We start from the raw sequence: 15,189 nt of genomic DNA on the forward strand, positions 1-15,189 counted from the left end.
CCATCCGCCGTGCCTATTTTTGGATTAGTCAGGAGTTTGGTGGAGTCAGGTCAAGATGGCGACAGCAAAGCAACTGTGAGGTCTTTATTTACAGTCTACAGTAAGTCTACGTAGCATAAATTCTGTGAACACAGGTTTAAAACAAACTGTACTAGAAACATTAAGAAGCTTCCTCTGATAGTTTTTCTCAGCCCAGGATTGTCATTCTGAGGCTTCCATGTGTTTTGGGTTGTTGTTTTTTGCAAGAAGTCGTGTATATTCCAAATTACATCTATTGCTATATAATAGTGCTAGTGTTGAGTCAGCCAACTCTATATATAATCTGTTTCGCAAAATGCTTGTTATTCAAGCTTGGGTGAACAGTCTAAAGGAAGATAGAGCTAAATCACCTCAACATTACACCAACAGCTGCAGAGACACCAATCAGAGTGTGGAAGTGGCTCTGGCAGGGCGGTGAGTGTTTGCCAGACCACTGTCAGAGACACGGTACAGAAACTAATGAACTTGTGGTTGTGAATGAAATGGTCTGGTTGTTGTGAATGAATGTTAAATTGGCATCTCAGTCATTAAAAGTGGGAGGAGAGAGACATGAGTCATGCAGCCTAGAGCACAATCAAAGCCTCCTGCTCCTCCGTCTCTGCGCATGGATCCGAAAACAGGCAGCTCTCAAACGAGCGATCACTGTGGTGAAGCGGGACAACTCAAGCACAAGATTATGAAGAGAGTACGAGCCACAATACGTCCACATTGTGTGTAAACATCCATCCTCTGCACCGTTACAGTTGGCACAGTGGTTATATAATACGTAAAATGATATCATATTGGGCTGCAGGCTGCAGAGCGCATTTGGTTAAAAGCAGAGTCAAAGTGCATTATGTGAAGCCGATGACATTTCTATGTCAAAATAAATGGCATTTGCTTTGCTGTAGTCATTTTCAACTCTTCCTGCTTCTGTTTACTGACATAATTTACCCTGATAATGAGTGCAGAGCATCAAATTATTTCATTTACAGGTTGATTATGATGCTACTAATAGTGATTACATGATTATTTTGTTTTAGTAAACAGAATCTGAGCACTGTGTGTAAAAATATGATTATAATAAGTGTTTGCTACTAAATGAGGACAGCCACTATAGAGAAATGACTTCAGGACTTTAGTGGTTTGACAGATCAGCCCCTTCCCTTCTAATAAGGGCTTGATTGCAGCTGGTAATCAGAAATCTGTCAGTCATTTAGACATGCAGTCCCTGCACATCAGATAAAGATAAATTCATGAAGTCAGACCAACTTTAAAATAACATAAATACTAAAAACTCTCATAAGGATCCCTGCTGCATGGATTTTCTTTCTTTCTTTCTTTCTTTCTTTCTTTCTTTCTTTCTTTCTCTTGTTACAAATAGCCTAACAGATAAGAGAATAACACGAAGATTCAATGTTAGCTCAGTTTGTTTGTTTGTTTCTCCTAAGCATTTGCAGGTGAACTGAACTGACTGAGTCACCCAGTAAATGCAGGAGAAGCTCATTCTGAGGTAATAATGGAAAAGTGATATATTGTAAGTTACTGCTGATCTACATGGAATACTAAATCAAGCCATGTTCACAGACTTGCTGGCTGAGAGAAGCACATCCTTGCTGTTATTAAAGTTAAATTGATTCCTTGGGACTGTAACACAGTGGGTGATTGAGAATAAGAATGAAATAAACCTATAATAATGACAGGAATTACAGTTGCAGACATAATCAGCCCCTATGCTTATCAAATCCAACTGAAAACACAGTGTAACGAGTAATCTATTACTTTGACAGTAACAACGCTGCTGATTGTTGTTGACTTTTTGAGGCATATTTTGCCCAGCAACTTTTACGGGATGACTCACCCAAGGCAGCTGTTACGCATGACAAAAAGAAAAAAAAATCAAAGGATAAGGTGGAGCGAGCAGATGGCAGGAGTCAGATAAAAAGGTGTTTGGCGCGAGCTGAGCCACTATTTGAGACGGGGAACGGGCCACATGCTGTCGCACATCAGGACCATGCAGAGCTCCAGGCTGCTCAGCGGGGCGCTCCTCTGCGCATTGCTGCTGCTCTCCGGCGCCGCTGGAGCCGAGCTGCTGGACGGAGAGTCCGAGGAGGAGCTGAGCCCCCGAGCCCTGCGGGACTTTTACCCCAAAGGTCCGAACCTGACCAGCGAGAAGCAGCTGGTAAGATCCACCTCTCGACTTACATCCAGCAGCAACTTTAAAATTATTTTCTCCGAGTTTCACCAGTCTATCAGATCACTTTGGACTGATTTAATGTCTTTTGCATGTCGTTCAGTTTGAATCTCAGTGCCTGTGACCACATTAAAATGAGCTGATCCATTGAGAAATGCATGTATTCAACATTTTCCCTGTGTTATCAACTTTATAGCTTGTGCGATTAATTACGTATTTATCACTTTATGCAATATTTTTTGTGCACATTTAAACAAAATATAATTTTTGCTTCAACATATTTTTCATTTTTGTGTTTGTTTGCTGTTTGTGGGAAATGTTTACCCCCATCTTTTTGCCCATTACCAACAGACTATTGATTTTTAGTCCTTTGCATTTTTCTTAATCATATCACATCCATTGATACATATTTTCTAATTGTAGACTTCATATCCTTTGCTAAAAAGCTTAACAAAAACCAAAGGCACTTTTATTGAGCACGTTTGCTGTTTTCGTGTGTTTTCCTGGCAGCTCGGAGCTCTCCAGGAAGTTCTGGAGAAGCTGCAGGCTAAGCGTCTGCCTCTGTGGGAGAAGAAATTTGGCCAAGTCCCCACGGTACTGCACACTTTATATTCCATTTACTGATACTGTATTGACGCTGATGTCGCAGGAGGTAGTAATGAATCAACCCTCTTGTCGCCTCTCCCTCCCTCTGTCAGTGTGATGTCGGGGAACAGTGCGCCGTGAGGAAAGGCGCTCGGATCGGGAAGATGTGCGACTGTCCCCGGGGAGCTTTCTGTAACTTTTTCCTGCTGAAGTGCTTATGATCTGACCTGCGAGTGATCTGAATGTAGCAGTGAGATGAAGGGGGAAGTGGAAAAACTGTCTCTCGATTTCTTTGTAATTACTGTCTTATTTTTTTTTATAATGCAGTCGAGGAGCCGGTGGGAAATAATTAAAAAAAAAAAAAAAAAAAAAAAACTATAGCAGTTCTATGATAAGAATATATTTTAAAAGTAAAACTATACGGATATTGGGGTGGTGGATGGGAAATGTCTATAGCTTATAGAATAATGAAGACAGTGTAAATACTCAGAGCCATTTTATGTCTGAAGGAGAACCGCAGGATCATTGTTGTGATGTAGTAGGAGCTTTAAGAAATAACCCATAATGCACAGTTAACTTACCTGAGGACCACATACACACTGTAAAGTCTCAACAGCAATATTATGGGAACATCATAGTGATATCCAAACTGTCTTTTCAACTTGAGCCATTTTGTTCCAGATGAATGTTTTGTGTATATGACGATATTAATAATAATGAAAACAATAAAGTGTGGATCACGTTGTTTTGTAAAGCAGTGGAGTGGACGCTTGTTCTTTTAAAAATGATGTTTAGCTGCCGGCTTGGAGTCAGTCAGTTATGCAATGTGCATGTCTTAATTTAATTTATTTTTTTGATCGTTCAATATTTGAACAATGACGTTGCTGTGACCAGGATCTGTGACGTCGCAGCTCGCCGGGGTGGTGGGGGGGGGGGGGGGGGGGGGGGGGGGGGGGCTTTAAATGGGACCTTGTTTCTCTGCAGAGGAAACATGACTGTGACATCTCAGTCTGTCACTGCGCCAAAGAAACACTGGTCGTCCCACTCAGATCTATTAACGTCATTTCTATAAGCTTTAAAGTAATGCCTTTGCCAGTTTTAAGTCCCCATAACTGTTTTTTGTTTGTTTGTTTTTAAATATATTTCACCTCATGCTGGAAAGATGAAATGTTCCTGTGCTCCCCCTACACATCTAAACTGGTTTGGAACTGATCACAGCCGAATACAAAACAAATGATGTGCAAAATTCAAGTCATCCTGTTTTCCAGTGGTTCAACTTATGAGGTGAATATGTTGCATATTTGATTGATTGATTCCCTTGAATCCACACCAGGAAAAAATATTATTCATTGATTATTTTAATTTGTCTGGGGATATTTACGTTCATTCACTTTTTATAGACACACATTCATGGTATATTGCCCCACCAAGCGTGCAAATATTACACACTGCACACAGCTGGCCTGCTGCATCTACAGTGTACCGATCTCAAAAGGTCCCATACAGTTCACAGGTAGATGACGTTTTTAAGGTCTCATACAGTCCTGGGGGACACAGTGGTTAAGGGGTTAGAGCATATCATATTGGTGGCATAGTCAGAAGCAGTGATTGCGTGGCTGACTCCTAGAGGACAGTCTTTACTGTCATTCCCCCACTCTCTCTCTGCTTCATACAGTCTAAAGTCAGATGTTTATATTACAGCTCTATACAGTGTAAAAGGTATACAGTATGTCCATGTGTAGTGTGATTATAAAGCAGGTGTATAGGCTCTATAATAATACTGTGAAAGCCTATACATCCAGAGAAATGCACACATATGACTTAGCTTTAAAACTGTCAGGTCTCTTGTGACAAAAAGGCCACCAAGCCCCGCCCACCTGACCCCACCATCCAGCTACAGAAAAACTACTTATGATTCGGTTTCTCTGAGTGTACTTCCTGAAATCTGCCAGAAAACCAAATCTTAGGACTTAACACTTAACCCAGTAGCCTACAACCTGGACCTTGTAAAATATGCAACCTTTAAAACAAACCACTGTCACAATTCACTGAAATTCTAAACAGTGGAAGAGATCGGCCTCTTGTCTGACACTTTCTTGTTGAGCCGTTAATCAGATAACATTTCTCCTATTAGGGTTAGAATCTCTGAACCATTTTAAAGCACATAAAAAAACACCAATCAGAAGACAGGAGGGTCTGTACCTCTCTTCTGATTGACTGTTTTCTGTGACACTGATCTGCTGTTACTAGAGCTCCAGAGAGAGGCCTGAGAGAGGAGATGGAAAACTACAAGATGGTCTTTGGTTCCTAAATCCACATTATATATCTTCTTACAGATAAGTAAAATATGGACATTCACAGTCATCACTTGTTGCATGTTTAAAAAACAACAACAAAAAAACAAATGTGTCACTGTTTTGCATTTACCTTCCAAGAAAATCTTTCGTATGAGATGAAAACTGATGCCCACACTGTTTGTATAAACTGCACCAACCATTAATTAAGAAAACCGTTCAGCCTCTGCATAATGGGTCAAAACACCAAGAAAGTACCATGCAACCAACATATCATTCACACATTCACAGTGGACACTGGGAAAATATATGAGGGGAAAGCATGTTGAAATATATGGTGTAAAAAGGGCACTGTACTGTACGTCACCATGAAAACACCATCACATAAGGCAGTGGAGGCAGCATCATGACGCAGAGCTTCACCGGCTCTGGACCTGGAGAGCTCCACAGCGTCTCTCACAGGATAATGTCAGGGTGACCAGGTCATTTCAAAAGGGTCGCTGACTTTTTCTTGTCACTGTCATTAATATACAAATGGATGAGAGGACATTCTGCATGAAATAATGCTCTCACTTTTTACTTGTTATCGTTTCAACTTAGTTTAAAGATCTAGATATTTATTTCAGCGCTGCTATAAATTGACTCCATGTCCTCTCACTGAACTGCTCACATCTTGGCTGAGTATAATTACATGTGGCACATGGTCAGGGTTTAAATTACAAAGGGATTACGGGGATCTGTCCCCTGACTCTGCAAAAAGAGGAAGAAAAACATAACTGTCCCATAATTCCAAGTATTATAAAATACATTTCCCATGGCCAATTCCTGCCTCGGGGAAGCTTGCGATACAATTTAAGAAACAACACCATCTCTCAAGCTTCTGTTCTCAAGCCTCCACCCCATTGCAATGCTCTGACACACTTGGTAAATAACAGCAGCAGTAGCTTGTTTAATTCACGCTGTTTTCTCATGTTCAGAGTTTCTGAAATATATAGTGTCAAGAAAGCTATTCTATTGACCCCCTGCCCCACCTTTGTGTGGTTATATGATTTGCACTCCACCCACAAACTGAGGTGAATAAATCTGAAACTGAAGTCAATTTGACAAATATTTACTAAACTAATAAAAACCTGTCATCACCTTGACATCTGGTGATTGAAATGATTGTTTTTACTGGATTCTGAGCCTGAAATTTTGAGCCCCTTTATCTGCGGCTCAGGCAGCAGCATTGTCTCATATTCCACATCACTGTGCTGATCTCTTATCCAACTTTCCTCTGTCAGATGGAGGCATCAATAATACAGAGGAGACAAGTACAAAACGTTGACTTAGTCCGTGTGTACAGTACACTTGGGATATAGGAGAAGTACATGGAGCTAAATGCAGACTGCACAACCTACTCCTGTTAGTCCTGATATTTCCTGGAGGAGCTCTCATCGCCATTACATTTTACATTTTCTTGACAGGTGCAGACTCTTTCTCTAGGACAAAGAAGTTTTACTCCACTCATTGGATATACTTTTTTTTTTTACAGAGCATGACATTATCTCAAGAGATCAAGTGCTCTTAAGTCAGGATTGACAGATATTTGTATGTCTGCCATCTTTAAATCAGAATGATTTTCTTTGCATTGCTGAACATCGGCATGGTGCATTTATTACCCAGTCTAACATACTGGCCCAAAGGAAATATATCTCACCAGGTAATTCCAGATGACTATGTCCTAACCCTAGACCTGCTGCATGAGAAAATATCTCATTAACAGATGAACATGAATATGTTTATGAAAGTATAGTAAAAAACAACAACTTCCTTCAAAAATGTAATCATATTCACAGAGCAGGTCAGAGCATCTCTGTTTATTCTATGGTCGTGTAACCAGCTTGGTACACATGGAAAATAAAGGCTATATTGGCATGACATTTGCTGTTGACGTTCATGCTCCCTATGAATTGTGTAGATTTAGGTTATCTTGAACATGAAAACCGTCCACTCAGGGAATGTACCTTAATGGAACAGGGCATTTAGGGCAATTATGTTGCCTATACTGGTCCCTAAATACAACGAGGTGTTAATTATGATGACATTTGGCACATTCATTGTCAAGAAAGGATGACTCTCACTGAATTTAATGATCACCTAACCAGCAGAGCAAATATTGTGTTCCCCAGTGAAATGTCTCCAGATCTGAGAGAAGGACTGGCACAAACTTTTGCTTTTCCACCATGAGGTTAACAACTATCTCAACATACTGGCTGGATTGGCTGCAAATCGTAAAGATATTGAGATCCCCATTAAGATCTAATCCTAATGATGTTTTGCCCTAGCACCATCATCAAGTTAAAGTCATCATGCCCAACATACTGATTTATGTTAATGTTTGTTTTGTTGTACTTTATGTTAATAAGGTTGGCTTGAAAAACACCCATATGCTGTATACATTAACTTAAATTAAAGTTAAAGTACGAATGAACAAATCTGCATACAGCAGCCTTCTTAGAATCGGAGAAAATAACCTTTACCTTAAATGGCACGACTTGTTGGTGACTATTTCATGCAAGTATAATAAATTCCAGACAGCTGCCGGAAATGAAACTTCTACTTATCCTTAAAAAAACATGCTCTCATTAGACACACTGTCCACACCAGAGATTGGTTTGTGCATACAGCGTGAAATATCATTATTATTGGGGAAAAAGGTGGAATTGAAGAGAATTGTGGGAAAGAAAACCCATAAGCAGCATTACCTCTAGCTTTGCTTTAGATTGTTTTGCTGTTGATTACAACTTCAATCGTGTTAATTTTTGCATTTTCAGCACAAGCACTGACTAAGAAAATCTCACCATCCTCTCTTTATAAAACACTTTCAGAAATGAATACACAAATAGAAACAATAATGGCAGTTAGACTGTTAGATTACAATAAGACTGTTTATCAGTATTGCTTTCTCCAGGCAGCAAGGGTTTGTTGTTGATTCCTCTGGGGAATTACCTCCAGTGCTGATAGAAATTGTGTGGATAAGAGTTCAAATCTGCAGCAGTTGCCGATTGAGAGATGTGATTGTTTGTGTGTGATAATTTGACAGAAGTACAGAATGAAAAATAGAGATAGTGACAGAAACACATAACCGAAAGAGAGGAAGAGGCATGGGATGATTGAGCGTGTGATGGATGGAGACACAAGAGCAGGTGACAAATGATACAGTCTATGGTAGAGATTGCTCTCTGAGAATGACATGGCGAGGTGTAAACCACCCAATACATCAACACCAGACAATGCTTGAAGCACTGAAATTGATTTATAAGGTGTGAACACTAATAGCTACCAATGCTTGCTTACAAATCTCTTGTTGAGTGTCTGCATATTGTACAAACCTCATAATGAGACACCCATGAATCTTATTAAAACGTATCATGAAAGACACAAGTACCGGTTAATCAAAGTTGTTGGACATCATCATCATCTCTCTCTCTCTCTCTAACTGCCACTAAATGGAAAATAATGCACCTTTAAAATACCACAAATTACAACAAAACACAATAAACTACCAAGAAAGCACAGGGGCCTGGATAATAAGGTAACATAAAGATCACCATGAGGACACACAGTGTAATGTCTTTCAAAGGAGGTTAAATCGGAAGCAACTGGACTTAGTTGTTTGTCTAGGAAGACGTTTCACCTCTCATCCATGAGACGTTTCACCTCTCATCCAAGAGGACCAGTCCCAGCCTGGTCAGCTGCGTACATGAACTGATGAAGCCTCTTGGATGAGAGGTGAAACGTCTTCCTAGACAAACAACTAAGTCCAGTTGCTTCCGATTTAACCTCCTTTGAAATACTATGACCTGGACAAATGAGAATATGCACCGGCTTACAGTGTAATGTCACAACAGACTACCACAAGAAAACACTTTTTTTCACACCAAGTGTAATTATGAGCAAGTTTGAGAGTCAGGAAGCAACACTATGAACTTCTGCATTACACTAAAAAGTGCACAAACTATCTCAAGAAAACACATGGTGTTAAAGTACCGCAAGAGCCTATAATGTACCACAAATACAAAGTTCCTCAGTTGGTTGTGGTACTGTATGGACATCTTGAGGGTACCTAGATACTTCACGTAACAGTACACTGAACATTAGTTTTAGCATGTGATGCTTTGCATGCATGTTTGTGTTGTATTACATGCTTTTTTGAGGAACTTATTGCTTGACTGTGGTGATTAGTTCACATGGAGTTGGATTCACATTTCAGTGGAAAGTTTACATTTTGTTATAAACGAGTAATAATCCTGCTGCACACAGTAGGCTACTATATGCAGACATTATAGGCACTTTAGATAGACTCTTATTATCCATCATAAAATACCCTCTGGGGGGCTGACTGGCTCCAAATTCATTCTGCAGCAAAACAGAAAGCCCAAACAAACAACCAGACTCATAAAGGACTATTTTCAGAGACAAGAAGAGCGAGTCCTCCGACAGATGGTCTGGCCCCCACAGAGCCCTGATCTCAACACCACGGAGTCAGACTGGGAGCACATGCAAAGACACAAGACACTAGTCCCACTTCACAGTTCATAATAAGCACTGCTGCTATCTAGTGGTGCAACCCGAGACCAACAATATATGAAAATACACAAATTCAATGAGGGTGAAATCCAGTCTGCCAAGCTTCTGTTGGAGCATGGATTGATCATAAACAAATTGCAGAAAAATTTAGTCCGCAAGACAAATCTTTTAACTTTTCTGACACTTAAATATCAAAACTATAACTGAGCTGTCTATGAATAAAGCAAAAATAATAAACAGAAGTGTGCTAATCATACATGTGATCACAGAAGAGTAGCTTTTTAATGTGACTGTTACACTTGGTTGGGCGATGAAGTCACCTGCCACCACCAGCTTCCCTTTTAAGCATCATCCCTGTTCCAGGTCAGTGGAACATTAAGTCGTGCTCATGTTCACATTGTCTTCTGAAGAGTCAGGGTGTAACCATGTGAATGAACAGCCTGGTCAGCTGAATGCATCGTGTTGATACAAACAATAGCTTAGTTTCAACTGTGGGGCAAGGTCAAGCATGAATGTCACTCAAATCAATGAGAGATAGTAATTATTTGATCCGGCACTGCAGGCATCTATTTAACCATCTCTAATGAGGAGCTGAATCATCCTGTTCACTGGTGTCGAAACTTGCCAATTAGCCCTAATGAGAAGCAGCATGTGACACAATTCAACATAGGGCCTCCAAGAATAATTGTTTTGAAATTCTCCAAGTGAAATCACAAGATGAACCGGCCCTGGACACGATCTTTACTGCCACTAGATGTCGCACCAGCATCTCCCCCGGTCTGTATTCAACTCTCTGTCAGCAGAGGCACTACTGACAGAGCCCACAGAAACAACCCAACCACAGACCGCGGTGAAAGTAGTTTTAGGTTGGATATTCGACGGACAATCGCTCCTGATCTGGCGGCGACTTCTTCTTCTGTTCCAACCAGTGGCTGTTCGTTCACGGTCTGCTCACTCTCCAACACTTAACTCTTAACTACCGTGATGTCATTTAGGGACCATCAACACATTACCATTGAAATAACTGATCCAACCAGACATATTACTTCCATACAGACATATTTCTATAATAATGTATTTCCAATATATTTAGTTAATCTTACTAGTCTAAATAAATCAGACATACCACTTTGTGTGGTATTTAGTGCTCCATCTATTTTATATCAATAATTTTGTAGAAGAAATTGCATTATTTTCCAAATAGCTTTCAGGTCATGCAACCTATTGGCTTAAAATCAATTTATGACCATTGTGCCACACTTGCTGGCTTTTTATCGCATTTTATTATTCCTCATATTTCTTGAATTAATTTTTAATACATTTTATAATGTAAATTTGAGCATTTTAGCTCAATAGCTTCCAGGTCATGTGACCTACTGACCCCAAACCAGTAGAGGGCCATAGTTCTACCAAAGACAGTATCTTTGGTTCTACTACACATGCTGTGTGAGACACACCTCTTTTTATTCCATCTGCAAAAGGATAGTTAATACATGAGACTTGCTTAAATTAGTTTTTTTATTTAAAAAAATATATAGAAACAGGACCACTGGTGTAAACATACAGTAACATGGAACAGTGTAGATACTCACACTTCAATGCAACCCTGCTCAACTTCAGCTGGACTGGAAACCAAGAAAAAGAAAAACCACACATCACAGCAGCACTTTACCCTCAAACACATCATAACTGTACACACTGATTTCAACTGTTATCAAAGGAATTATCAATTACTTATGCTGACACTGGGTTCTCAGTGTTGTTGTTTTTTTAAATCCGTGAACTAATAATTGTTTTAAAGGAAATAAAATAAAAGCAATAGCTGTTAGTACTTCAGTGTACAGTATGAAGGGTACTGTAGCTGGCCAAGTATTTGAAAGGAACACGAAAGCTGAAAACTCTGCACGTACACAGTGAAATGAAATTCAAACCTTCGATTCTGTATCCTCTGCGTTACTCTGACTGCAGGAAGTCTGTGTGGTTGATTGTTGTTTAGAAGAAAACAACTAAACACCTTGTTTTAATCAAGAACGGGGCAGACTGGGGCTCACACTGAACACCTTCGGTCACCAACTGTTTTTCTGCCTAAGGAAAGACGAGCAAGGCCCAGTCCTGTGCCAACACAATTTAAGTGCAGGCCAATAAGGAATGCACCCCAACCTGTCTCAAAGCACAACCCTAAAATTGAATGGATTACTGCAAACAAATAGAACAAAACATTGACATCGGACATCCAACAGTCACTGGTAGTTATAGAAACTTAAGTATCAAAATAAAGTTTGGTTTGATACTGAATATACATTTGTATTCTCAACTGGTATGCACATTAAAAACAAATCCACCAAGTCAACAGTGACTGAATAAATCTTGACTGCATCCTGCCGCCAAAATCTGTACCGTGGCAAAACAGCATGTGATGACAACTGTAAAGGACAGGATGTTAGTTTGTTCATCTGACTTTTGCTTCCCTCGTAAGTGACTTGCGGTAATCTAAATGAACTGAAATGCGGCACAGTGAGATTAAATACTGTATCTTGGGGTATAAAAATAAGAAAATAGGGACAAATAATTATATCAGTATAACACAATATGTTCTATGATATTAAGATGGCATTTTTAGCTGCCTTTGTTTTAACTCTTTAATTGTTTCACCCTCTGGCAGAGGAGCTTTTTGCAAGTTTATGCATGATGGCACACGCTCAACGCACTTTATTACAATGTTTGTTGTCTATAAAGTTTTGTAAAACTGTAAAACTAAAGAGAAAGGTTGAAAATGAAGTCATTTTAGTATAAGATTTGTATTTTTTTGCAGATTTAAGGACTATGTTTTCCTTCTGTGGCGATTTATCACAAGAACATAAAACCTGTGTTATGACACCAAAGTCATGTGGGAAATGTGTAATAACAAGTAATGCTCTTAGTACGTTATGTTTCTCAAGTCTAGTCGATGTTCAGCTGCAAAACAGATTGGTCCCGCCACAGTCATGGATTCCTTCAGTAGCTCCATTCAGTAAATGCCACCCATCAATGCTCCGACTGGGATCACAGTAGGCTATTATCACAGTCCGTCTTCTCTATGAAGAACCATCCTCCAGCTGCTCGTCCTGAAACGGGTAGCTGAGTGCAGGAGGAAAGCCCTGACTCCGAGGCTGCTCGTCGAACAACATCAAATCCTCCACATCTTTCCCTTTATATCGCCGTCTACAGATCTTTACTGTCACTTTTCGCCCCTGAAAGACCTTCAGGGCTTCTTTGGAGGCCATAGCTCTGGCAGCAGCCTCATCCCGGCCGTATCCTGTGCCCATGTAGACAGTCTGACAGCGAATTTCACACACATGGCCTTCTTTCTGTGTGCGGCCTGCAGGGAGGCCTGTGATGTCTTTCAGTGGCACAAACACGCAGGTCAGGGTCTCTTTACATGACTCTACACAGCTACGAAGTATTTCGAAATGGTCCAGGTTGGGACCGAAGCCCCCTGCCGACACCAGCTTCCATGCCACTGCCTTGTAGAGGCGGTTGAAGAAGGGCTGGTGCTCTGCCGGAGCCTGTGGAGGAGGTCCTGCTTTCTGACTCACCGGCCGTGTCGCTGTCCTCCCCCCGGGTCGACTGTCAGCCTCATTAGGCCCACATTTGGCTCTTTTCACACAGCCGTCAGCATCGCCCTCTGCAAATGATGACACAACAGGAAGGAAAGCGTTGACTACAGAGAAAACAGTTTTAATGAGGAAACAGAATGCAGCTTCACGTGTGGGTGTGTAAAGAAAAAAAAAACTGCTTGTAGGTAATTACACAGACATCTAAGAGCACTGAAACATGTTGGTGGTCCATAACAAGCTAGAGAAAGTTTGTGGGAGTATTTCAGACCATCCAACTTATTCATATTTGTAAGCAATATCTTATCCTGTGTCTCATATAAAGGCTATTCGAGGTAACAAAACAAAACAAAAAATGCAGATGTTCTCCCTTCAATTGGCTCATTACATTTCCTATACATGAATGGCAAAAAGATCCTGTGTGAGGAAAATCATTCATTATAACTTGTCCAATAAGTGGCATGAAAAGCAAGTGGTAGCCCCCAATAATACAGTGATATAATAACTATGTACTGTAGGTTGTTGTGGTCAAGATTCATCACCTTTTTGTGCACTGTTAAATATTTTAAAACATAAAAGTTGGGACAAACTAAAAACATTTTTTTTTTAAATTGCTAGTGTAAACATTGTGTGTCAATACAACACACAGTTGATATTAGTTTCTTAAACGGTGTCTACATGATCTGTTTATGCTTAACTTGAAAAGACGTAAGCCAGACAGTAGTCTGCTTCACTGAAACTGAGCATTACCAGTTGTGGCACTCCGCTTTCCTTTGGCCATAGCTATTTCCTTCGTTGTTTTGCGAACAGGTGCGTCTTCGACAACTATCCCTTCACCCATGTCCTTGATCTTGTCCATCACAGGCTGAGGATAGCTGAGGGATGAAGACAACAAAGACAAGTCACTCCTCATCTGCCGCCCAGATGTAGACGTATGTGCTTCCTGAACTTCTGCTGTGTCCGTGCGTCTTACCTGCAGCCTAGGAAAACGTGATTGGCCCAGACCATCGACAGAGACAGCAGCCTGTCCAGACTGCTGCTGGGGACGCCTGGCTCCACCGTCGGGAAAGCCTCCAAGTTTCTCATGATGAACTCCCGACGGGCGACCCACTGTTTGTTGCTTTCACAGTAGACCCTGAGAGTTTCGACCCACTGGGCCAGCTCTGGGTTCTGGCCCAGGTACTCTGAAACTATGTCCTCTTCGCTCCTCTCCCCCGCCATCCCTGCAATAACAAACACTGGATATAAGAGGCATTGTAACGCCGCACTTGCTGTCTAATTGTATGTTTCCCAAGTGAGCACAGCCAAAATTAATGAAGCCCAACACATCTGCAGAAGACTGGATATCGATATGAACCCACTACTCAGCGCGTTAGAGTGCATAGTGCTGTGTTTTGTTGCCTTGTTTTAGCCTAGTTGAGCTAACAAGTAAATGTTTCCCAGAGACAACCTGACTTTAGCAATTAACTAACGACTAGTAACGTTAAAGTTAAAAAAGGCCATCTCAAACAGAGGCAACGCTAACAATAACATCTTTCTATCAAGCTTGTTATTGATAATAACGTGAGTGCCAGTCTATATGAAATCACAATAATCTAGTAACATACCAAGCTTGCTCTGTTGCGAGGTGTTGCTAGCCTAGCTACATGACCGATTGATGACGCAGGAGAGACTTTTTCCCGCTGCGGACTACATTTCCCAGAAGCGCCTCGCATACCACCGATCACCCCGCTAACTCAGGCTTAGTTTACAAAGCTCGTTTAAGCCTAAAGCAACTATGAGTACGTTACTATCACTTTTTGCTGTGATGTATAATCAAATATAAACGATAATAGCCGCTTTATGTCAAATGACAGTGTCAAAACGAAGCGAACTCTAAGAAAAGAAAGCACAAACCGTCAGTTAGCGTTAGCGACCGTCACCCGCGATATCC

The 15,189-nt window shown here is 40.7% G+C and overlaps 2 protein-coding genes across 3 annotated transcripts; one reads left to right on the forward strand and one right to left on the reverse strand.

Moving 5' to 3' along the window:
* Window positions 1-2,011: 2,011 nt before the first annotated feature.
* On the forward strand, window positions 2,012-3,018 carry cart3 (cocaine- and amphetamine-regulated transcript 3; the record flags this gene model as incomplete). The annotated part of the gene is made up of 3 exons (XM_083994853.1): window positions 2,012-2,200; window positions 2,723-2,806; window positions 2,911-3,018. The coding sequence occupies 3 exons, from the start codon at window positions 2,012-2,014 to the stop codon at window positions 3,016-3,018; spliced, it is 381 nt and encodes a 126-aa protein (XP_083850979.1).
* Window positions 3,019-11,236: 8,218 nt separating this feature from the next.
* Window positions 11,237-15,183, reverse strand: cdkn2aip (CDKN2A interacting protein). 2 transcript variants are annotated; one of them, XM_083995898.1, is made up of 4 exons: window positions 15,153-15,183; window positions 14,230-14,479; window positions 14,007-14,131; window positions 11,237-13,327 (listed from the first exon to the last, which is right to left on the reverse strand). In XM_083995898.1, exons 2-4 carry the CDS (start codon window positions 14,475-14,477, stop codon window positions 12,738-12,740), a joined length of 963 nt encoding a protein of 320 aa, XP_083852024.1. In that variant the 5' UTR covers window positions 14,478-14,479; window positions 15,153-15,183; the 3' UTR covers window positions 11,237-12,737. The 2 variants fall into 2 exon arrangements, with proteins under 2 accessions (XP_083852024.1, XP_083852023.1); XM_083995897.1 differs by lacking the exon at window positions 15,153-15,183 and adding an exon at window positions 14,864-14,909.
* Window positions 15,184-15,189: the final 6 nt, after the last annotated feature.

This window comes from Trachurus trachurus (assembly GCF_905171665.1).
Source record: "Trachurus trachurus genome assembly, chromosome: 3".
In the NCBI taxonomy this organism is placed as follows: domain Eukaryota; kingdom Metazoa; phylum Chordata; class Actinopteri; order Carangiformes; family Carangidae; genus Trachurus; species Trachurus trachurus.

Excerpts from the sequence above, each read along its gene's own strand:
- cdkn2aip (XM_083995898.1), bottom strand. The coding sequence starts at position 14,477 with ATGGCGGGGGAGAGGAGCGAAGAGGACATAGTTTCAGAGTACCTGGGC. Across the intron at positions 14,132-14,229 it reads CACGTTTTCCTAGGCTGCAG|CTATCCTCAGCCTGTGATGG; the intron begins GTAAGACGCACG and ends TTCATCCCTCAG. Across the intron at positions 13,328-14,006 it reads AAAGCGGAGTGCCACAACTG|AGGGCGATGCTGACGGCTGT; the intron begins GTAATGCTCAGT and ends CATCATTTGCAG.